Here is a 23,340-nt window from a genome sequence, read left to right on the forward strand (position 1 = left end):
GCACAGATTATTGTCAGACCAACGTGAACTCGGAAAGGAAAGTGAATTAAAGAGGTCCCACGATGAAATTGAAGGCAGGCGTTGACTGGAATTATGCAGAAAAAAATGCTTGTGTGAATGAAAAACGATAATCACATCAGAGAACATTAAGCCAATGAGATTAGACCAATGAAATGCGTTTTTTAGATACAGAATTTAAAGGACCACAAGATCTGAGAAGCCTTTCGTGATGTAATAACCAGGACAGGTTCAAATGCCATGTGTGACGTTAAATCAATAGCAATCTGCGAGGTGATATCTAAAACCTAGACCGTCGTCTGTGTGTGTCAGCTCACGGCCAGAACAATGGAACCTGGAATCACAGCTGAAAACGCTATGGACTCCAAACTCACATGCTCCAACGCCATGTATTTATGCTCACTGTTTCAGGGTGGCATCATGTTTTCCCACTCAGTAGAACATAACATTCACCTTTCTGTGTTCTTTCAAGACACAAGAGTGAGTTTTTTTAAAATAAATCTAATGTCTTGTGAATGGTGTGAAACAAGTCAAGACACATGAGGGGAGCAGATGAGGTTAGCAAAGTCTGTGGTGCGCGGATTCAGCCCACCTTCAACCCACCTTCAACCTTCCTCCATTCCACCATCAACCTACCGTCAATCGACCTTCATCTCCTTCAAACCCACCTCCATCCCACCTTTAACTCACCATCAACCCACCTCCATCGTCCATCCCACCATCAACCCACCTTCAAACCCACCTCCATCCCACCTTTAACCCACCATCAACCCACCTCCATCCCACCTTCAAACCCACCTCCATCCCACCTTTAACCCACCATCACCCCACCTCCATCCCAACTTCAACCCACCTCCATCCCACCTTCAACCCACCTCCGTCCCACCATCAAACCACCTTCAACCCACCTCCGTCCCACCATCAAACCACCTTCAACCCACCTCCATCCCACCATCACCCCACCTCCATCCCACCATCACCCCACCTTCAACCCACCTCCATCCCACCATCACCCCACCTCCGTCCCACCATCAACCCACCTCCGTCCCACCATCACCCCACCTTCAACCCACCTCCGTCCCACCATCACCCCACCTCCGTCCCACCATCACCCCACCTTCAACCCACCTCCGTCCCACCATCACCCCACCTCCATCCCACCTTCAACCTACCTTCAACCCACCACCAGCACAAGAACTCCCTTCTAGTCCACACACAGCTCACCTAAGTTCCGACAGACACAGTCGACTCTCCAGAAACAGGGAAACGATGCCTGAAGAAAACTTGTGAACTTGGGGCGGGTTGTTCTTCACTCAGGCAAACACCATATATTAAGGATGCAAACTTGAAATCTCAAATCCAAGGATGTTGGCGTGAGCGCAGTGCTTCACAGGACACTGCGCAACAGCACCCCAAAACCTTAAGATCCAACACCTTCAGAGTCATAACACTAGTCGGCAGAATCAATTCACGGCTGACCCTGCGAGCAAAATCAATAACTTTAATATTTTATACGGCTGAGTGATTAGCCAACATGACATCTACTGACTGAGACGCAGGATTTAAGGCTTCATAAATCATCTGCTGGCTTCTCCAGTCGGACGGGACCAACCGTGGATGAGGAGGACGAAGAGGATCTTCATGGTATCACAGAAGCTCTTCATGTGGTCAGCCTGCTCCCGTGCTGAGAGCGAGGACAACTCCCTCATGACTGTACTGCTGAGCACCAGCAGGACTCTGGCTTTGTAGCCGCTTCTCTTGAAATAATGAGCATGTGGAACAGCAGCGGCTCAGCCACGGCAGACATGTAAGAGACCCCCCGCCGCCCCCGACCACAACACAGAGTGCAGTCATCGACTGCTGGTGATTTGCATGCGGCAGCTGATGAGGTCAGCAGTGGAGCTGTCGAGTGACTTTCTGTCATCTCGCAGCTGGAATTTGGAGGAGCGTCGTGATGGACAGCTGCACAAGAGAGCGGGCGAGTTTAGTTTAATCAATCGCGTGGGATGATTGACTTCCCGCTGACTGTTGTTCTTCTTCCATCAATAGGTTTGTTCGTGGAACATTTGCAAGCAGCAAGGACTTCCTTCAGGGTCTCCTCCCAGCTGGAGCCAGCTTCCTGGAGCGCTGGCTCTTCGCCGTTCTTTATCTCAATAAACTTCATGAAGGGCTACAGTTCTGCTTCTCCGATCTGCCATGTTGACTTGCACTAACTTTAGGCCTGACCTCCAGCGGACTGACCAACTTTTTGAGACTTGAGATGAAGGGGAAGTAGATTTGAAACCAGCGAGTACTAGTGTCACCGATTCTCATGTGTGTGGCCGCTGCATGTGGGAGGGGTTGCCGAGTGAGTGACGTCTCTCCAGAAGTGAAGAGGTGCCCGGTGCGTGTCCAGCTCTGAATGTGCGCTTCTGTGCAGTTTGGCTGTGACAAAGTCATAAACCAAGTCACGCTCTGTCCCAGACTCGCCTCATCCCTGTCCCAGCTCCAGCCCACAGCAGGACATCAAACCCTGGAGTGAGCTCCAGCCTCGGAGGTGTGGAGAGTGAGCACCTCCCCTGTGACACTCTACCACGGTCCAGTGTGGAGACAGGAAAGGTTTTACACCTCAATATGAAGAAAAAACAATAGTAGTAAATGTAGCTAACGGGACACGTCTGCATACAGAGGCTGCGTTATACTCAATAACAAAGCGCGTCATGGGTCAGCTGATCGGTGCGCGCACGTTATGTTTTTTTCCGGCTTTTTTCAGGGGCGTTCGAGTTCTGGATTTTCGTTTGAAATCCGAAGCAAAACATTTCGTTCGAACGCCGAGTTGTTCGAAGTCTGAGACGTTTGAAAACCGAGAGTGGGCTGTACTTCTGGACTGGACTATTTATTGTGTTATGACCTCCATGTCATCTTCTGTTCTCTTTTATTTTTATTTGCGTGTTCTGTTACTTGTGTATCTTGTATGTCTTGTATGTTGACAACCATGTGTTTTGTGCAGTATGATCCTCATCTGCTTTCTGTTTTCAGATTGCTCCTTTGGTTCTGTTCATGTTTCCCTCCTCGATCCTCCGTTTTGTTGTGCATTTATTGAATAAAAAAACAGTTGAATCTTCATCTCAAGTCTGAGTCTCCTGGCACAGAAGTGGGTTCCACTCCGCTCGGTTCCTAATAGAAATGTTCAGTAACATTACCTTGCCTCAAAGTTGGATATGACTTCATTGAATGAGTTTTCATAAAGAATGAATTGATAAAAGCTTTCAAAGCTCTGCCATGTTAGGAACCTGATACAGGACTGTCTTGGGATCAACAGTCTGCAGGCCTGACCCCACCACCAAGAGACGTGAGGATTCCAAAAAAAAGCTACTATGGCATGAGCAAATCTTCTTCGCAGTATAACTTTGAGAGCTTTATAAATGCATTTTCAAACCAGCAGCTGAGATGTAAAAGACGCAAATGTTGGGACAGTTGAAACCCTTGTGCTTCAGATATAAGAACCAAGTCATTCTGTAATGTTCAATCTCCTGAACTGCAAACAAATGTTCTGGATGGTAGCAGATGGAAAGATTGCCTGACATCACTCATCACTGTTGCACACAAATCCGGAGCTTCTCTGGTGTTATGAGGTATCAAACGCTCGCTTTTTTGGATGAACATTCAATTGTGAGCTGTGAGATTTTAAGCAGCTTCTTCCTCGCCGAGTGAGGAGATTATCTTTTCATAGCAAGACAGTGTGACTTTAGCATCACAACCGTCCGCTTGGCTCATTTCGCGGAGACGCCAAAAGTGCATGACAGGAAGCGGTGAGCAAGTAGAAAGGTTGAATGTGCCTTTGAAGCCACCTGCCGCAGTCGCGGGGATGGGAAAGTGTCTTTATCTGACTTCTCAGAGCTGCTTCAGATCACACTTAAATCACACTTCAAGCCTTTGTCCTACGTGAGCAAATGAGACTGGTGTCAGAAACTCCCATTTCCTGCAGCTGCGAGTCTATTTAGGGGACTCCATGAAAGGTTTGCCTAAAGAGACAGCTTCTCCCTTTTCAACCTATTCAACTCATTTTGGAAAAACCCACCGAAGGAGGGCATGTGTCTCTTAAAGGCGCATGCAGTCGTGTAATTATAGAAGCATGAATTAGAGGGATTTGTCTTTCTTCTCTTCAGCGTCTTCCTGTAGGTTGTAATTTGCTCGTCTGCCGTGACTCGACAGCAGCTGAGCAAACTCCGCTGGTTCTGAATATTTGCGCGTGTGATTGTGCCACTAATATGATCCGATCTAGTCGCCGCACACTCGCCTGTTTTTGAGCTACACCATCTTTCACTGCCAACCAAACAAAAAGATGGATCCGCCTGCAGAATATTTGATTTAAGACTGGGATTATTGCAAATGTAGATGGATTATTTTAATGTATAGTTATTGGCTTGCACTCAGAGCATCGCTCATGTTGCGCCTTTTAGCTAAATCCACCAGTGCGATCCATCTCCACCTTGTCAGTTCACGATCAATCTGCTCTCTGGTCTGTGTATCTATCGGTGGGCGTGGCTCTAGGCTTTGGTCCTCTGGCTAGAGGTGAGTCAGAGACGCTTGCTTCTCACTTAATACAGACTACTGACTCTTAAATTTGATGCCTGTGTCACAAGTCTCACTTTGCAGGTAGTTGTGTCACTGAACATGACAGAAGCTTTTGGTCGTGACTGTTAAAAAACAAGATACACGAGGCTGAGATGAAGCTTCTCAGCAGGAGTGGACCCCAGAAGCGCAGTCAACTTCCCCACATTTTGCTTGACACTGTGCCCTTTAAACTTTACGCTCCGATATTGGATTCAGTTTCATGTGCGCTAAGTCGGTCAAAGCAAACAGCGTAGCTAAAGCAGCGAAGAGGTCATCTTTATTTTCCATTCTGCAGCCGATTAACTGATGAATCAGTCTCAAAGCAGTGGAAGGAAAAACTCATTTGGTGTCCATTAAGCTGCTCCGTCATGAGAGACATTGCTAATGAGAAATACCGTGACGTCACGTAATGACACACCAGATAGTTGCAGAGAACAAACAGTTGTTAACTTGATTGTGTGCAAGCGCTGTTATCGAAACTGTCAGCTGGACATGATGTCTTCATTCGAGAGCAGCCCGTATTGACCCGACCCACCTGTGGAGACGCAGTGTAACTGAGCGTGTGGGAATTCCACACTTCCCTGTTACACTGTGATGTTTGTCAACAGTCCTGCTGAGAATGACTTTCAACTTGTTTTATGCAGTTGATTGTTTTTTATGGATCAATGGATTTTTAGATTTTTGTTTTTATTATAATGTTATCGTTTTAATAATAAGATTGTTATTGTTGTTGTTGTTGTTATTATTATCAACACAAGAAGTAGCATCAACATTTTTATTTGATAATAAATATTGTTGTTTTAATATTTATTATTATTATCATTATTCGTATTATTATTGTAACAACATATATTTAAAAAAAAGAAAGAATCTGGAGTAAAACAACATAACAGTTAGATTTTTAAACTTCAATTTTTGTACACTTAAATTCATATTATGACTTTCTTAATTTTGTCTTTATTCACGCTAAATGTTTTGTCTTTTCTGAATTGTTTCCAACATGCTGATTCTTCTTCTCTGATTTAACTGCTGTTTTTTTTACAAATAACAGTGTAAAAAATCAACTTCATGTAATGCGTCAATATTTGGGTAGATATTTTTTTAAATAAATAAATAAATCGAACAAGCTCAAGATCAAGCTGACACCTAGTGGCCAGCTGTAGAACTGACAGTGTAACAAGATGGCTGTGATAAAAGTCCCGGGAGTCCGAGGCAATTTGACGACGTGAATTCAGCGGAAGTATTCCAGGCACGTCGGCTCCTCAGTGGCTGCCGAGCGTCCAGGTGCCGCTGCCAGGATGAGAGCTCAAGTATTGGAGGTGAAGTGTCTGGCAGAGTTGGTGAGATCCTCTTCACACGCGACACCTGCGGCTGCTCCGGAGGAAGGAGCGGTGGAGCGACTCGTGTATTAGCCGCGCTCTCCTCCAGGTCTGCGGGACTCTGCTGACTCCGCAGAGGCGGAACTTGATCAAAGTCTAGCGCGAGTTAATAACGACGACTCAGCTGTCACGCAGGTGGATGGGACTCGCACTGTTTTAACAAGGAGCGGAGGAGGAGGAGCCTCGCCTTACTGTCGCGTGTAACTCGCATGTTCACTGCGGGGTGGAAAATAAAGACATATATTTTTCCATATTCAGAAGGAGACAGTTTTAGACACTGCAGTTCAATGTAATTCTTGCACCCACATTTAAATATAAATGTGAAATCTAAATCTAAATGTTGAATTTAAATCTGTAACCTGCATTTCTTCATTCAGTTAAGTGTTGAAGTTTAGTGTGCATCTGTCATGGAAGAATGACTAAAGGCAACACCAAAGGTGGTCATAATGTTACTGCAGGAGGTGAGTAAATATGTGAACTACACACGGAGGCACGCAGGAACCAAGCTTCCGCACCTTCGACCGCAGCAAATGTGTCGACAGATGCCGGCCCTCTCTGGGATGCACCGAAGCTCCGGGGTCAAAGCAGCCGTCATTCAGTCCTTCAGTGGACAGTCGCTTCTTCAGTCTGGACCCGATCTGCTTCACATGATGAATTCTGGTGATTCAGCCAGGACCTTCTCCAGAGAATCATCTCCGGGCCTTTGGCAGCTTATGAGGCGGGAGACTGAAGATGAGACGTTCGAGTCCCATATACATCACTAGTGCGATGATGCGTCACGGTTTGCTCATGTTTGTTGTGAATATGTTCTCAACTATGTAACATTCCATATGAGCAGCGTTCATTTGGACCTTTTATTCAACAGTTATTGGAGGTTCAAACAGGTGCTGTGTTTGTGAATGCAAATAAACCTGACCTTGGTTGCAGTTTGCCAAGGTCGCACCAGTCCAAAATTCATTTCAAGACATTTTGCAGTGTTTTGTTTTTGTCGTTGGTCAGTTGTTTTGAGTTTGTTCCAGGCTGAACAACCCAAATACTTCAGGGGGATCATGCCATTAGGATTCAGGGATCCTCTGCTGTGTGCCTTTGACAACGGGTGAATGACGGTCGCCTCAGGAAGGAGATCACTTCCTAAAACATTTTTTAGTTATAAAAATGGATCTCATTACAGGTGATAGTAATAGACTTACCTGGCCAGGGGGCCACGCGCAGCCCTTCGGCAGCCCCCGTCGGGTCCACATTGTCATATTTTTTACTCAATAAACTATGCAGAAACATATTAGATTCTGTTTATTTACTGTTAAGTTCATGTTTTTCTGCTTTAATTTCATTATATTCTGCAATAAATATGGCTGTTTCGCATACTAATATCACCATTTTCCTGCATGTGGTCCCTGATGTGATATTCTTATACTATTTTAAAAACGTTTTAAGTAGTTTATTTGTACTTCCCTGTCACTTATGAAGGTTTGACATGAGACTTTACATCTGTATTGCCTGGTTTTGATGTGTCTCCATGATGAAGTGAATAGCAACCCCCCCGCCCCAAAAGTACTCAGGAAGTTTCTTGTTTTCAATTTTATTCTCTACTATTTAATCACTACCAACTGACAGCAGAAACAAGATTTGTCTTTTGTCTAGTGTTAAAACAACATGGTGGAAAAACTCCCTACGATCACATTGTCGATACACGTTTGATTGTGCCGGCGGATGTTGAAAGGTTTTCACGATACAGAGTGTGTACGTCATGACTGTTCCCACGGGGGATTTTACTTTAACTCCTCAGTGGAGGCCAGCGGCGTGTCCGAGCCCTCGAAACACTCCTGCAACACAGAGGCTGTTTCAGTTGCGAGCTCACCCCCGGCTGCTGCCGCCTGACCTCACCTTGACTTTGTCCAGCTCCGGCCGTCCCGGGAGGGACTTCTGAGAAGAGAAGGCCTTGAAACAAGACGCGGAGGTTAGATAAGAGGCGCGGGGTGACCTCGTCCCCGGAGGCGACATCACACCTCACCTTCCTGGAGTGCTGCATCTCCTCCGTGGACTTGGAGCGGCTCTTCATCTGCTTCTGCGGGGAGGTGCTGGAGGCAGACTGCAGAGAGGCGTATCAGTGGCAGCGCCTCTGTCAGAGTGACACCCATTAGTCACCCACCTGACTGCTCTTCTGCTCCATGGCTTAGCTGATTATTCCGGAATGTGGCGACGAATCTCTGGTCGGGAGGCTGAACTTGCAGGAAGATAAGAAAAGCAGGGACGTTATGCAACGCCTGAGTCTGCTCATTTATTATCTGAATCCAGCGCGTGAGTTGGAATAAAATACACAGTCAGTGTGTGTCACCATCTCCAATGCATGGACACCATCATGGGTTTATAGTGGAGCAACTTCAGAGAGGAAAACAAACTTCACCTGCATCTCACTGCTTTCTGAGCTTTGAAAACACAGTTATTGTTGCGTATAGAACGTGGAGCTCCAACCTCATGAAGTTTGAATGAGAGCCACTTAAATGTAAAACGTTATTACTAATGGCCTGCTGGCATCCTGCACTCCCACCACTTACCCACTTTGACTTCAGAAAATAAAGAAATCCTCATGTGTCACAGGAAAAGGCCGTTTAATAAAACTAATTTCAGAAATCTGCAAGGCTTTTGGAAGGATGTTCAGTAGCAGCTGGTCAAAAGGGGGGCGCTAAGGCACTAACTCAGTGTAATTCGCTTTTTAAAAGAACCATTTTATCACTCTTTTTTATTAGTCATCATGAGCGTTTTGAATAAGAGGGTGTCCCGCTATAAAATGGTTAAATCATTATTTTTGACACTCCAGAACAGTCTAGCTTTTTTATTGTTTGTGTTTAATAAAAAGTGTTGAGATTATGTAATTATTAGGTAACATTGTTTTCATACCGCAGTCACATTCAACAGTGACCCAGACAAGACAAGGGTTTAAAATGAAAAAATAAAATAAAATAAAGTAAAAGCTCTTAATAAACAAATGTTTTGGACGAAAACTGGAGGAGCATCCGCTAATAATTTTGACACCGGCATCAGTAAAGTAGTGGAAGAAATGAAGGTCAGAAGAAGTGAAATAATCACGCGACTCATATGAAATGAGTCACAGCTGGTGTCCGGGCCACCTGGTGGGTCAAGACAAAGCGCGCCGGGGGTCTGGGTCAATTTCTCCGAGCGACTAACTTTATTCTCCAATAATCTCACTCTCACCTTTCACTGAAAAGGTTTGATCAGAATGACTTGTTCGTGCTTTTCTCCTGTCCAACCTTCCCAACCCGCCTGCAACAGCAGAGCAGCCATTTTGCCTTAAAAGCTTTTCACCAAGTTTCTGCGTGGATGGAGCCACTGAAATGTTTGCCTGCCAGTAGTTTTGGCTCTTTGCTGAGTACTTCAGCAGAGAGCTGGGGGAAGAGGACGTCCCGCACTCCTCGGCCCGTCGTGAAAATCCTCCACATCTGCATTACATAAGAGCTCTGGATGTGTGAAGCAACACCAGCACTGTGATCGGCCCAGATGAATTCGTCTTGAGCAGCTCATCGGAGCCATCATTTCCTCTGGAAGGTGAAACAAAGAAAAATATTTCACAGGAGAAAGAAGGGATGAAGAGAGACACACTGGCCTGTGGAAATGTCTGTATCACGCCACCATCCACTCACCACATCAAAACAATGTGGGATACTGAAAACAGAATTCCAGGAGCGGCCGGACCGTGACCCAAGTCACAATAAACTGAAACTCAAATGAGACGCTTCCTCCAAGGATAAACGTCAATATGATCATCGAACATTTTGGACAATTTTTGGAGCTTCTACCTAAAGCCCAAGTGGACTGGAAGGTCGTACTTAAATTGTTCTTTCTGAAAATCTCCTGAAGAAAAGCATCAATTGTTCAGCTGCATATCTTCGCTTAGAGTTATACCAGCACGTGTGTAAACCCAGCTGCGCCATTGAGTGTTCATGCCTGGTTAGGCTCAATGACGAAGCCAGAAGTTTGGCGGCCTCGTGAGCTTATTCGCAGATGATGTGCTATTGTTTGGATCCACTGTTCATGGAAGCATTTTGGACGAAAGCTTGACAGTTTTCAACCAACTAAACCGCGACATAAATAAAGGTTGGTTTTGCTTCACTGAGAGGACAATGCTCCTTCACAACACTGCAGAGCTTGTAGAAGTCCAAACTGTTTTTGGGCATCCTTGCTTGGTTGTTTGCCAAGAGATAAAATCTGCACTTTTTCCACCCCAGTAAATTCCACTGCAGGAGCAGAAGTTGTGTTATTGTCTGCTCTGAGTGCATCAGGTCTGGTGACAAACAGCAGGTGAGTGTGAGAGGAACCTGGCAGCAGCATGGAACCAGGAGCGACAGTGACAAGGACATGGCGTCCCGAAATCCGCCGTGACATGGACACCAACACCGCCCGATGATATCTGCCCCTCTGCGTTTGTGCTCCGTCATTTCGCTCCGACTTCATTAGCAGAGCAGCATCGTTCAATAAAAACATTAAGGTGGATGCATCGATTTAACAGGCGGGTTTGGCTCGACAGCGCTTCCCAAACAAGCCAGAAGCAGAGCTCCTGGAGTGAGTTCAGAAAACAAACAGCCATTCTGCTGGAATCCATCCAGACCTCAACTGCTGTGAAAGTGCAGCATGAGCATGTTATGGAGGAATAAGTTAGGGTGGAATTGATGACATCATCATGAAGGGCAGGGAGACAGGAGATGAGTGATGGGGTGAGAAATGACATGCAGGAATATGTGAGGAGCAACTGTCACTCCAGATATGATGAGATTGCTGAGGAAATTCAAGCTCACCTCCTGCTCCTGCTTCTGTCTCTTCAGTGCAGACGTGCAGTGGAGTAGACTGCTCCCCTCATCTCCCTGCTGCTGCTGCTGCTGCCGTCGCCGCTGCTGTGATGTCTGTGAAAACACTCCCCTCGCTGGTCATTCATCGCCGTGCCGACGCACCACCTATGCATGAATGGACACAGACGCACATGCTCACACACAAGACATTTTTTTATGTTTGCATCTTACCAGAGTGAAAATGTACAGAGAGGCTTGATATGCAGACGCTGGGATATGTTCTGGAGGTTATCACAGGAAGGGTAAGGACAGATGAAAGGTGGGCGACGGAGCTGGGTCTCACATCTCACATGAACACTGAAATATATGAGCTGCCGGCATCACCTGCGTGGCCGGATTCATCCGTGACTCATCGCTCTGAGGTTGACATTTGGAGGAAAGCATGGTGCAAAGTGGCTAGGAATCACCCCTAAAGACTGTTCAGCAACAAGTCAGGGAGCGAGGGGTCAGCATTGGCTGTTTTAAAGAGCCAGTCACAGCACTTTACTCTTCTGTGGTCCAAGAATGAGCTCGTCACTGGAGCAAGGGATGATGTCAGCCCCAAAATATGGAGAGTTCCAGGAAGTTCAATAGCACACATTGGATACAAAAATTAATATATATATAGCAACATATAGCAACTGTTGACAAGATTTATGAAATAGTTCCTGTGGATTTAAATGTATCTAGTTATAAAGACTCAAGAACCTGTAGCACATAGTATAATATTCAAAATACAATAACACTATACTTTCAAATTCTGCACCTTGTAATACGTAAGTTACTGTACATGATTATGAACATCCGTCTTCTGTGAATCCTTATAAATGCACTGTGTTATTAATGCTTTAATAATGCATTATAGTGACTGTGTTTCATGTTTTTAGGTTGAGTGTCCATAACACTCTGCATCTCGAGCGACTAGCCTGAGAGCTACAGCTAAATTTGAGCCATCTCCTATTCAGCCATTCCTTTGTGATGTCAGCGACAAATGGGCTTGAATGCGCCACAACATGTCCGATTTGCAACAGAAAGCTTTTATTCTTGACCAGTGAAAGTGAAAGCAAGATGGACCTCGGGACTGTCTGGTGATTGTTTAAGTGCTTCACAGCAAACGTTTCAAGACAAAATGTAAAACAAAGGCAAGACATTAAAAGTTTGTAAAAAGTAAAAGAGTTAAGAACTGAAGTGCACACAACGCAACACACATCACCGACAAGACAGTCCTCTCCAGGTTGGACACTGGAATAGGTGGATCGGTGCCTCAACAATCATAAATATCAGTGGACACGAAAACACTCCTGAGCAAATCACAGTTGAAACATTTCATGGCAAACATTCCCACAGGGACATCTAGCAGCCATCAGCTCTGTCTCCACACCTCTGTCGCTCTGAGCTGCACTCTGGCAAAACTGTGCAGCTCCAGCTTATTTAAAGTACAAAAAAGTGCTGTTTTTTTTTTTTTCACTGAAAAACATTTTACAATCTGTGGTGAGTCCGCACAAGATTTCATACCGACGTTTCTTTTAATTCTTTTTCTTTGGTTTCTAGTGACGTGGAATCTGACGTTTGCTCTCCGCTGGGCGTTGCAGAGGAATCGTTGACAGAGTCCTGCGCCTGTTTTGGAGGCAACTGCAGGAACTCCGGGACCTCCAGCTGTTCCTTGGTGAGCAGACCTCGCTGGTCATCCACGCGGGAGCACTGAGCCCTCGTCAGCATCTCCAGCAGCCCTGAGAGACAAATCAAAACTGCTGAATATCAGCAGCTCCTCAGCATAATGGCCGTTTGATGACGACTTAATCACACTCAACACCGAGGGAGCTCTTATAACGCAGGAAGGGCTTCAGCTCTTACAGAGCAGGGGAGCTGCACTTTGTTCATGCTGGGATGAAACTCTTTTTTTTTTTTAACTCTCAAGTCCCAAATCCTCCATCATGTCCTACCATCCATGTCGGGGTTCTTACTGGGCTTTGGCTGAGTCCTGCTTCTGTTCTGCGATGATGCTTGGGCCTCGGCACCTGTGCTCCCAGCACCTGCCTGGAACCAAGACACACATGAATTTCACCGACGCTCATTCGGAGTCAGTACCTTCCTTTCTTCCTTCCTCACCTGTGCGACTGAAGCGCTTCCATTTGCACTTGTCATGCTGTTTTGCTCTTTTCCAGCTGGAACACAACAAAGACGGACGTCAGCTTGGACGGTCAGGCGACAAAACTAAAGTCAGCGTACACGTCACAAGTCTGTCTCTCTGGTTGTTCAAGACAAGACGAAATGTCCCAGTTAAAACACCAGTCCTACCACTGAAGACCTCCAAGCAAAGTTGAGGCCGGGATCAGTGACCCAAGGCTAAGTGGGTTCTGGTCTTTTACGCGTTGGCAAATGAGGTATGAGGAATCAATGTGGCATTGCTATCAACAAGCCAAACCGCCTGCGACAGAGTCACCAAGTAAAAGGAGCGAGAAAAAGACAGCGGCCCAAAACACTCCTGTGTGAACTCCAGGGAATCAGCCATGGAAAAAGTACTGAAGACATTTCCACTGAGTGACACTATCTTGGGGGACCGTTAGAAACACCCGAAACCATTCGAATCATCACCTTTTGCTCTGTCCAGCCGAAGCTTCTTGTTGGCCAGTCTGAAGACGGTGCTGTTCATATTCACCAGCTCATCATTCCCCACCTGAGTCACAGACGACAGGAAACATGGAGCGGTCGGTACATAAAATGGAAACAGTGCGTGGCGTTTCAAACCAATCCCTGTAATGGGGACGGTAAGTTTCGTGACCCCAGCCAGAAACTGCGGTGGCAGATGAATAAATGAACACAGTCGAAAAAAATTAACACAAGGACGGTTGCCTAGCAACAGCAACACGAGAGCAATCACTGTTGATAGGGCTGACAGACTGAGATTGAAAGCCCCAGTGGGTAAGTTTGGAGCAGAAATTTGGCTAAGATGAAATGTGATAACAGTCCAGTGGTGTCTATGCTGAAAATGTGTAATTTAGAGTTTTTATAATCATATCAATGGCTATAGAGTCTCAGCAAACAAAAACATATCCATTATTCAACAAGACAAATCGATTTAAAAATTTGTAAAAAGGGTGAATATGTCAAGTTAAATTCGGAGTATAAGTTTTCCTCCTTACACATGGAATTGAAAATGCGTTAAAACAACAGTATAACATATTTATCTTCAAACTACAGCCACTCACCATGGTGACGATGGCATCCTGTGGTTTCAGATGGTGTTTCTGCAGTACAGAAGACAAAGCGTCCTGCAGGGTCTTACTGGACTTCACCATGATGCCACCAGTCTTACCAGTGAATGCTATCTCCAACCTGAAAGACAAGCCTTTGGTCAAGAAAAACCCACACAGAACAAGGCAAAAAAATAATGACACCAAACACATATGAGAAGAAGTCAAAGAAGCATTATTTTAAATTGTTTTCAATATGAAACTAATATCTCTTGATCATTCGGTCATAGAGACTGAATTCGGTGTCATAAGTTGGTGTGTAAACTAAGCAATTAAAAGCTGCACCAGCTGCTTGTATTCTTCACCTGTTAGAACAAGAAAAGCTTTAGGATGCAAGAGACGAGAACAGCATTGTTTTCACCTTTCTGTTTGACACCACAATGAAAAATGGTGATTGAAAAGCCGAGCTCACAGAGCAATCCCTGGTGCGCGTACCGCTTTAAGACAACCACGTGACTGTGTCGACTTGGCAAAAACGCGCCGAACTGTGTGTAGAAGGAAGCGCATGTGTCAACAGGATGCCACTGCTGAAACACTCTAACCTCACGGTTCCTTGTGAATGTCTTTGTGGATCTAGGGGGCAGCTCCAAGGGAAACGCACGTTGTCTGCCGTGTGGGACCATTTTGATCTGCTATCGGAGAATAATGTATTATTTCAATCTTTACCAAGTTTGTCTCAGATTTTAAACTTGTCTTGTTCCATTCTAATTCAAAATAATTTAATCTTAATTTTTTAATAATAAAAAGTTTTTCACATTATGATACATTTTCAAATTATTTCAAGATATGGAATGATAATAAATGCAAACTTATTTGATATTATTGTATACAGCAGGTCATCAAATCAGTTTAAATTCAGTCGTCGGTTGCCTGCAGGGATTTTTACTGTCGAGCAGGTGTAAGTATTCAGCGACACAGTATCAGCACAGTGTGTCGCTGTGTCGAAACGCTTTATGATGCCTCATTCACTCATCACTACTGAACAGCAACCTTGAGAAAACTCCAGGCAGCTTCCGTGTGTGGTGTGAACTCCGGGACTTTCCTCTCCGTGCTAATCCTGCAGCAGCCCCTAGTAGTAAATACATTTTAGAAGTGAAACGATTACTCACGCAAATGTAACCCTGAGCTCCAGAGAAACCTGCTGGTCTCTCAGCACATTGCAGTCCTGGTCCAAGGACAAGGGTTGCTGCAGAGCAAACACAGAAGAATCGATGCAAAACAAGCTTGACACCAGCAAGCAGACAGAGAGCAAGTGTGGCTTGTTATTCAGTCAGTGTCAAGTGTGAGTAAGAATGGAGCTCACCTTCTCTTTACCATGCAGATAAATGATCACGTCCTTTAAAGGAAAGCCTCTCTTCTCACACAAGCCAGACAGCATCTCTTTAATAGTGAGGCCATTCGGTGTGGGAGCCAGAGACGCACTGCCGTCAGGAAGGTAGACGCAACAGTAGCCTCCATCCAACCCCAACCGCCTCCCACCCTGTTCTGGCGACCACTGACCCGACGGGCTGCTCTGAAAACAAGAGGAGGCAAACACAGGACAGAAAGTCACCATTATCATTGTAAATCCTCTAAAAACATTGGATGAAGTGAAATGCTGCTTTTAGCATTAATCAAAAAAACAGAGAGGAGGTCATGCCAGCATGATTTTAGCTGAACAGTATGGTTGGGCATGAAGAACAGCTTCTGAATCAAGCATCAAGCAGTAAGCTCTCATACCGTCTACATGACCTTTGCCAGGATGCCATATTATTGAAAGAGTGTGGTGCGCTTGACCCGTCATGACAGACCACCCGCCTGCTAACATGACAGTTAGCCCGCTGTTGTTATCAGAGATAAGACTGAGATCTGCCTCCTCACGAAGCGTGCGTGAGCGAGCGTCCTGCACAGACAGCCTCATGTTTAATAACGTCCTCTTCCATTGTATCAGAAGTCAGTCATAATGTGACACGACATAATGTTATTAAGAGAAGACTATTTAAGTATGATGACCATCAAATATGATGTGATGTGCAAATAAACACCCCAGAGTCAATACATAAGAACACTATAGGTCTGTAAGGGACAGCTAGTTATGAATTTGTATGCAGTAAACGCAGACTTACGGACTTCTAGTTGTCGTACTAGTGTGACTGTAGGATACATATAGAAATTAAGGGACCGGAGCAGATAGGGTTTAAAGAGAGCACAACATAAAGCACAGCGTATCATATAATAAAATACTAATTATAATATTTAACATTAATTGCAGGCATTAAAATTAAATTTAAGGTACAAATGATGTAGGATTCATGTTTGTGTCAAGTTCGGACTAAAAAAAATGCACTTACTTCAACGTTCCTGTGGAGGGAGCCAAATTCCATACTGCCAGCAGACTTGACTGACAAGTCGGAATCTTTCCGAGATAGTGAGATGAAGGGTGTCAGCGTGTCCGCTGGAAAGCCAAGAGATGTTAGAAGAAGCAAATGAATAATAGCTGGATCTGAACAGTCAAGGAGAACCCACCTCCCCATGATCCTCTCTTTGGTCGATGTTTCTCTGTCTTGCCGCCTGTCAAACTGTTGGAATCTGACTTCCTGATCTGTGATGATGTCAGTGAAAACAAAGTCATGGTATCCAATACTTAGATTAAAAACACAACACTTACATTGGGGGTAGTGTGCGTCACCTCCTCCCACGAGCCCTTGTGGACCGGTTCAATGGATAATTGAGGTAGAAGTTTCCCCTCCACACTGGCCAAGGTACATCTCTGATAAAGAGGCGAGCGCACGAACCGCCTGTAGCTGTCCATCTTCATCAGCTTAAATATCTGACACAGAGAGGAACTCAGTCAACCCCGGAGACACAGTGCATGCATTTTATTAAGCCAGAGTCAAAGTCGGAGCAAACCTGGTCCTGAGCTTTATTAAACATATCAGTGGTGGGCTGCCGCAGGTCTTTCTCCTCCGTCTTGGCCGTGTCATCAATGTTGACTGCGTAGGAAGCGTTCTCAGACAGGTAAGTATCATAAATGGACTGAGCTGCTGCCCTCAGCTGCAACGGAGACAGCTCAATCAAAGGGAGAGATCCAGGAGGCCTGGCAACGATGAGTTTACAGTGTGCTCTGCAGCCAACAAAGCACTGAGACACTTCAGCATTGCCTTTTGAACCGCTATTAGCTTTCACACTTGCCCGATATACAACTTATACTTAATATGCTCTCTAGTCTCATTACAGCTCAGCGATAATTCATGTGTAAAAAGCTGCCACAACCCTTCCGGTTTGGTCAACACTTTGATGAACACTGCTTGACTTCCACAAAAATACCACCACTTTTCCTTGGTGTACTTCACATAATCTAGTATAAATACACAGACCGACCAAGCATCACATTTCTTTAAGCCTATTATAGTATTAGTTTTAAGGCAACATTTCACCTACATAATCACCACAGCATGAATAATGTCCATAAACGGAATGAAAAGGAGCAGAATAGAAACTAATTTCATCATTCAAGCAGGTGGTTGTTTTTGGATTGTTCTCTCAAATATCAATAAAAAAAATGTGAATGTGGTTTAGAAGGATTAAAGAAGTCCAAAAACATGTCAATAGTAAAACAGTGCTACACACTACAACCACCTAGTTTGGCACCCAAGGATCAGGATCTGTTAGATTTTACTTGTCACCCAAATTCCAGTTTTTAATCAGCCTCATATTTTCTTATGATGTCTTTTGTATGTTTAGCAAGGTGGTCTCCACGTAGTTTCTCTTCCAATCCGTTCGTTGATCATGTTTCTGAGCACATTAGTAGAGTAGATTGAAAACTAATCCATGACAAAAATCCACAGTAGGCGAGGCTCACACACAGTCACTTCAATAGTTCAATAGTTCAATATTCAAAAATGAAACCACATAGAGAGGAAAGTCATTTTTATATCACCCTAAACACTATATGAGTGTTGTACATCTTCTTTTAAATGTAGTCTCACTTCGGACAGTGAACACGTGGCACTGCCACTCAGCCAATCGGAGAGGAACAAGTCCACGATTTGTGTAAATTGCAAGGCCATTGCTGAAATGACAGCACACTAGTGTGTAGCAATACGCTCTAGATCAAGATTGATCATCTCAGAGACAACACAGACTTAAATTGATCACATGCAAGAGATCCTGACTGCCTCTTGGAAACAAGTACACCAACTAAATAGGTGATAATCACGCAACTAAAAGAAGAAGCTAAAAGTAATTCACAATCTTGAGCCAGAGAAAGAGGAAAGCCTCATACCTCATCCGTCGATGTTGCTGGAATCTTCTTGAACTTTTCACAAGCTTGCCAGAACAAAATGTTTTCAGCACTGACCTCCGACCTCAAAAAAGTCTTGAAAGAAAGCCAGGCTGTCATGAGTCGAGAAAAAGTCAAACCAGTAGGCAAGGTGAGGAATCTTACAGTAAAATAATTCACTCCGCACGGATCCTCCAGAAGCTTTTCAAAGGAGACGGCCCAGCTCAGCACCCTGTTAGCGGACCCTGCCTCTCCGCCCGGTGTCCCGGGGAGGCTGGAGCTGCTTCCTCCAGAGCCACGCGTCGACATGTTCAACTCTGGACACATCCAGACAAAAACTGTCAGTTCACTATGGAGCCCAAGACAGTGATTAATGCTGAGATATTCATGTCTGTCGTGCATGAACATGTTTTTCTTGTAAGAAGTTGAGAATGAATGTTGAGGCTTACCTCCGTCAGAAACCGCCTGGCTCTGTAGGGAAAAAAAAAAAAATGTTTTTAGCCAAAAATGTACAAATTTGAAATCTTCTGTCCACCAATGTGGTGATGAAAAATGAGCATCAACATGAATACTGTATCTGAATACTGCTAGCTTGTCTTCACTTGTCAGATTACATTTCCGAATGCCAACCACCAAGAAAACTCAAAAAGGAGATAAGCAGAGGAGATAAACTTGATGTGACACACACGAGAGAGATCAAAAAAATATCGGAAGTGTTGCCTAATCAGCTGCTGCATATTTTTGAAACGCTGTGGTAAAAGACGGATATGGTAAGAACATGTATCCTATCCATCAACTTTCAGACCACACAGTCTCACTTTTAATTCATTCAGTTTTCACAGACAACACATTACAGGACAAATCAATTCTTTGTTGATGATTTTCGTTTTTTTTTTTTTTTTAGGAGATATTAAAGAACTACAAGTCAACCTAGAATGTGACTTCGGGCAGGGTTAAACATGTGACACCTAAAAACGAAATGAAAGTAGTAGATCATATAGTCATGGTAAATATAACTTGGAGGTCATTTCTGAGAAACCCATAGTTCCTCAAACGCAAACACACGCTTCCTTTTATAAGCTCAAAATAAGTTATTGATTTAAATGTAGAAATATATATTTACAGGGGAACTAACAATCCCCTTTTCAAAAATCTTGTGGAAAGAAGGTGATCAGTATTTGTTTTTCAGTTATTCATTCAGCAGGTAGTTAATGAAGCAGTTGAGTTGTGTCGTGCTGAAGCGGCTTGTTTTCAAGAAGGAGGCGAGGTAATCCGAAATGAATGTGAGTTGCTTAGCATGGCTGTGACACAACATCAAAAGGGTATATCGGTTTGAGTTCAGCTCTGGACAAGTTTGGGTCTGCTCTGCATGGTGTTAATGTTTTTCAACCTTCTAAGCAAACTAAACACATACCTCAGAGAGAAGTTGTGTCTTTCTGATGTGTGCGAACATGATCATGGTTGCAGCCTGCACCGCAGTAGACTAGCGACCTCTCCAGGTAGTACTTGATCAATCACTCAACGAGAGTTGGGGACAGGTCCAGTACTGCACTACCCTGTATAGCCAATGTATACTGAGCTTAATCTCCACAACAACTAACTTACTTTTTTCCTCCAAAAAGAATCTTGAACCCAGAATGACAACTGAAGCAATTCATTTTTATTCAATTTTGTCCTCATTTATAACACGTGCTCCATTGAAAACGGAAACGTATGGACCATAGAAACAGTTCTCTTATCTACCACCCTCAACGTCACACAACACAAACCACTAGTTGTAGTTAATTCATCCATTGAATAAAATAAAAAAAAAGCTTTCAGCTCACCATATGGCCGACAGTAATCCCGAGAGTGTTAAAATTATGCGCCATGGCGGCAGAGATTTAAACTTGTGTCGATGTGCGCGTTGTCGGGAGACACAATGGTGTGCTCCACCCAAACATCATGTACACACTCTTCACAAAACAGTCACAAGTCATCTTTTGGGTTGCCCTGTCACTTCCTGCCTTGAGGGGAAGTCTTGCCATGGCAACAAGCCACAAAAGAGGAAGCATTGTGACTGTGATCAAACTGTGCTTGTTACACATCTTAAGAAACACTGAGGAGGGAACAATGACTGCAACATGCAGCTGCTCATGTCTAGCAAATATGGCCATGTTTCCGTCGCTCTCATTTATCAATAAAGATATTGGGAGATGACTTAAAAGTCAACTGACAAATCTAAAAATAATACAACTCTGCAATTTACTGGCTCAAATGGCTGCAGAAACTGGAAATACAGTATTTATTTTCTTTCACAGTTGCAGAGGATTACATAATTTAGTATGCAAAATTAAATGTGACAGAAAAACAATGTCCAAAATAAAACAGCAAATCAGAAATGAGGAGGCATTGTGTGAACTATGTAGAAGAGCTCATACTTTCTTTGACAAAACTGTTTAAATTTCTAGCTGTATTGGAAATAAAGTGCATCCATAGAGCAGCATTTATTTAAAGGGCAGCGCTTACAGTAACCCAAGGTTTAAGGGTTAGATGAAACGTGTCCTGATGTGAGTGTGAAACAACCACATTCATCCATTTCTGAGTAATTTAGGTTCTGAAATGAAGTCTGCACAACCTGTTAGCCCTTTGTGACCCGGAAAGCATCATGGGAGGAGGTTGATGTTGCACCGTGTGCTGTAACCTGAGCTGCTTTAAGGACTTCACACAGCAACTTTTTTACGGCTGCTAAATATTGTCTTGAAAGACGAAGCAATGTGTTTTTATTAGGGGTGGGATCCCATTAAAATCTAGTTAATTAGAGAATTTGTGATGAATCTCAATGAATCTCAGTTTTATGGTATAAGAATATTTGCCACAAGAAGCCACATTTTTCAATTTTAATGAATTTGGTATATGACTGAACCAAATGATGGACCCATAAATACATTTAAACCACAAAAATATTGTTTATTTTGCATCAGTTTGACAATAGCACAATAAATCCCGATGGTGGCTAAATTCAAGTTTTTATATAACCTTATTTAAACTAAAGCTCTTTTAATGTCTCGAAAATGTTTGTGTAAGAAATTCAATTTTATAAGAATTTCAAATACATTCAGAGTAGTGGAATCCCTGGCCATTGTGTAGGGGAAAACCTACCTGAACAAAAGCAAACAGATGCTTCTGTTCAGGGATTCCTCCATGTTTGTTGTTGTTGTTGTTGTTGTTAACATCCTAGCTGCGACGTGTCTTGTGCATCAGTGGACCAGGAACTTGTGCACTTACAAAGGCACTGGAGAGCAAACTGTTAAATTAAATTGGGAGAGGAACATACATTTGCCAGTCCGAAACAATGCGGCTCTCTGGAACAACATGACTCTCCATGTGCAGTCTGCTAACTGCAGAACCGTTTGGCAGACATGTGGAGCTCCAGTACAGGTTTTGAAAATGTTGTCACTCACGCATCATCAAGGAGATTTTTCCAAGTACCAGTCCTGGATCTGAGCTTGATGCCAGCTGCAGTACAGACAAAATGGGGGTGCTGTGGTGAATACTATGGTGTTGCCACATACTACAACACCAATAAACTCCTCTTGGGCGAATAAAACTGCGAACTCTTTGGCGTCCACTACCATAATGAGGACAAACATAATATATTCTAATAATAATAATAATCTAATCTCAACAGTGACAGCACTCATTCCGCGGCTCAAATAGGAGTTTGTGTGGCGTCACACAATGTCGCCGTAACACTAACTCACGTGTTGAAATACAGCAACAAACAAATGGTTTGGTGCGTTTCAGCTGCTATATTATCTTAAATGGTTCGGTGATTGACATTTGCGATCCACTGAAACCAAAAGTGACTCGTGGGCACAGTTCATGCCCCATATTTGTAGTTTTGAGGAGTGTTTTGAGCGAGGCAGCCATTTTGTAAACTATCACTTCTGATAACTTTGAAATTTTGAGTAAAGAGGAAGAGCATGAATCAGCCTTCAACATATTATCTGGAGCTGGGACAGTCATCATATGAGGATGGAATTCAGAGGCCAACTTTCAGTGTTGGTGAACAAGACAGAAATAAGTCAGAAAATGGTTTTGCCTAATAAAATACTGACTGTGTCACAGACAACAATAATGATTTGTTGCGGCTTCAGAAACCCAATGCTCAGTATGGTATCCAAGCACAATTCAAGAACATTTATTGTAATTCCAATTAGATAAAAACTGGAAAAACCGTTTGTTTTCACCCAAAGCTAATATTATTAGCTTGCTAACACCAGGAGTTAGACATCAATGATCTGATAAATGCGTGAGAAAAATGCTGCCATACCTTCTCATCTGCTAAAAACACACAGATACTTCGCCACTTGTCATATTGTCTCAGATGACTTTCCGCTGCCGCTTTTGCAAGGCGTGAAACACTGCGGTAAAATCCTCTGAAGGCGACCATTGTCACGACACGCAGACATTTAATGGCAACAGAGGATTTCAGCTTTGAACTTCGCGCTCGCTTCCTGTCATGCGCACAACAGCCTTCGACAATTCTATATATTATGAACGCTTGCGAAAATTCAGTGTTATAGAAATGACGCCAATTTGTAAAGCATAAATCTAAAGTTTTAGAGCTGACAGTTCACAATATATATTCAGAGGTATAACTGCCATGTTGAGAATGTTCAGAAATTGTGGCTGGACGAAAAGGATATTACAATGACACATTCTAATGTAAAGATTGTGGTTTAAACAGTGTCAACACAGATTTTGTTGCATCTACCAGCTTTTGCCACACGATAGCGCTGTGGTCAGGTGGTTTTCTCTCTTTTTCTGGTCTCTTGAAATAAGGCAGCAAAGATTAGCCATATAAATTTAAGAAAATAATCTACAATAATGAAATCAAATGACGGCAACTGTTGAGTCTATAAAAAAATAAAATAAATAACTACAATTAATTTATTTTACATATAGTCTTATTGCATATGAAAATACTTTCTTCAGTTTTTATTTTA

The 23,340-nt window shown here is 43.6% G+C and overlaps 1 protein-coding gene across 3 annotated transcripts; it reads right to left on the reverse strand.

Moving 5' to 3' along the window:
* Window positions 1–6,865: 6,865 nt before the first annotated feature.
* rgs14b (regulator of G protein signaling 14b) lies at window positions 6,866–22,813 on the reverse strand. 3 transcript variants are annotated; one of them, XM_053879327.1, is made up of 20 exons: window positions 22,665–22,813; window positions 18,799–18,820; window positions 18,515–18,666; window positions 18,353–18,445; window positions 16,978–17,121; window positions 16,736–16,897; window positions 16,594–16,669; window positions 16,419–16,522; window positions 15,392–15,601; window positions 15,198–15,274; window positions 14,044–14,170; window positions 13,430–13,511; window positions 12,944–12,999; window positions 12,799–12,871; window positions 12,350–12,564; window positions 10,805–10,960; window positions 8,143–8,217; window positions 8,005–8,082; window positions 7,878–7,931; window positions 6,866–7,816 (listed from the first exon to the last, which is right to left on the reverse strand). In XM_053879327.1, the coding sequence occupies exons 1-16, from the start codon at window positions 22,782–22,784 to the stop codon at window positions 10,934–10,936; spliced, it is 1,740 nt and encodes a 579-aa protein (XP_053735302.1). In that variant the 5' UTR covers window positions 22,785–22,813; the 3' UTR covers window positions 6,866–7,816; window positions 7,878–7,931; window positions 8,005–8,082; window positions 8,143–8,217; window positions 10,805–10,933. The 3 variants fall into 3 exon arrangements, with proteins under 3 accessions (XP_053735302.1, XP_053735301.1, XP_053735304.1); XM_053879326.1 differs by having other exon boundaries at window positions 12,778–12,871; XM_053879329.1 differs by lacking the exon at window positions 22,665–22,813 and adding an exon at window positions 21,793–21,814 and having other exon boundaries at window positions 12,778–12,871.
* Between the last annotated feature and the right edge of the window lie 527 nt (window positions 22,814–23,340).

This window comes from Synchiropus splendidus, chromosome 11, assembly GCF_027744825.2.
Source record: "Synchiropus splendidus isolate RoL2022-P1 chromosome 11, RoL_Sspl_1.0, whole genome shotgun sequence".
NCBI lineage: Eukaryota > Metazoa > Chordata > Actinopteri > Syngnathiformes > Callionymidae > Synchiropus > Synchiropus splendidus.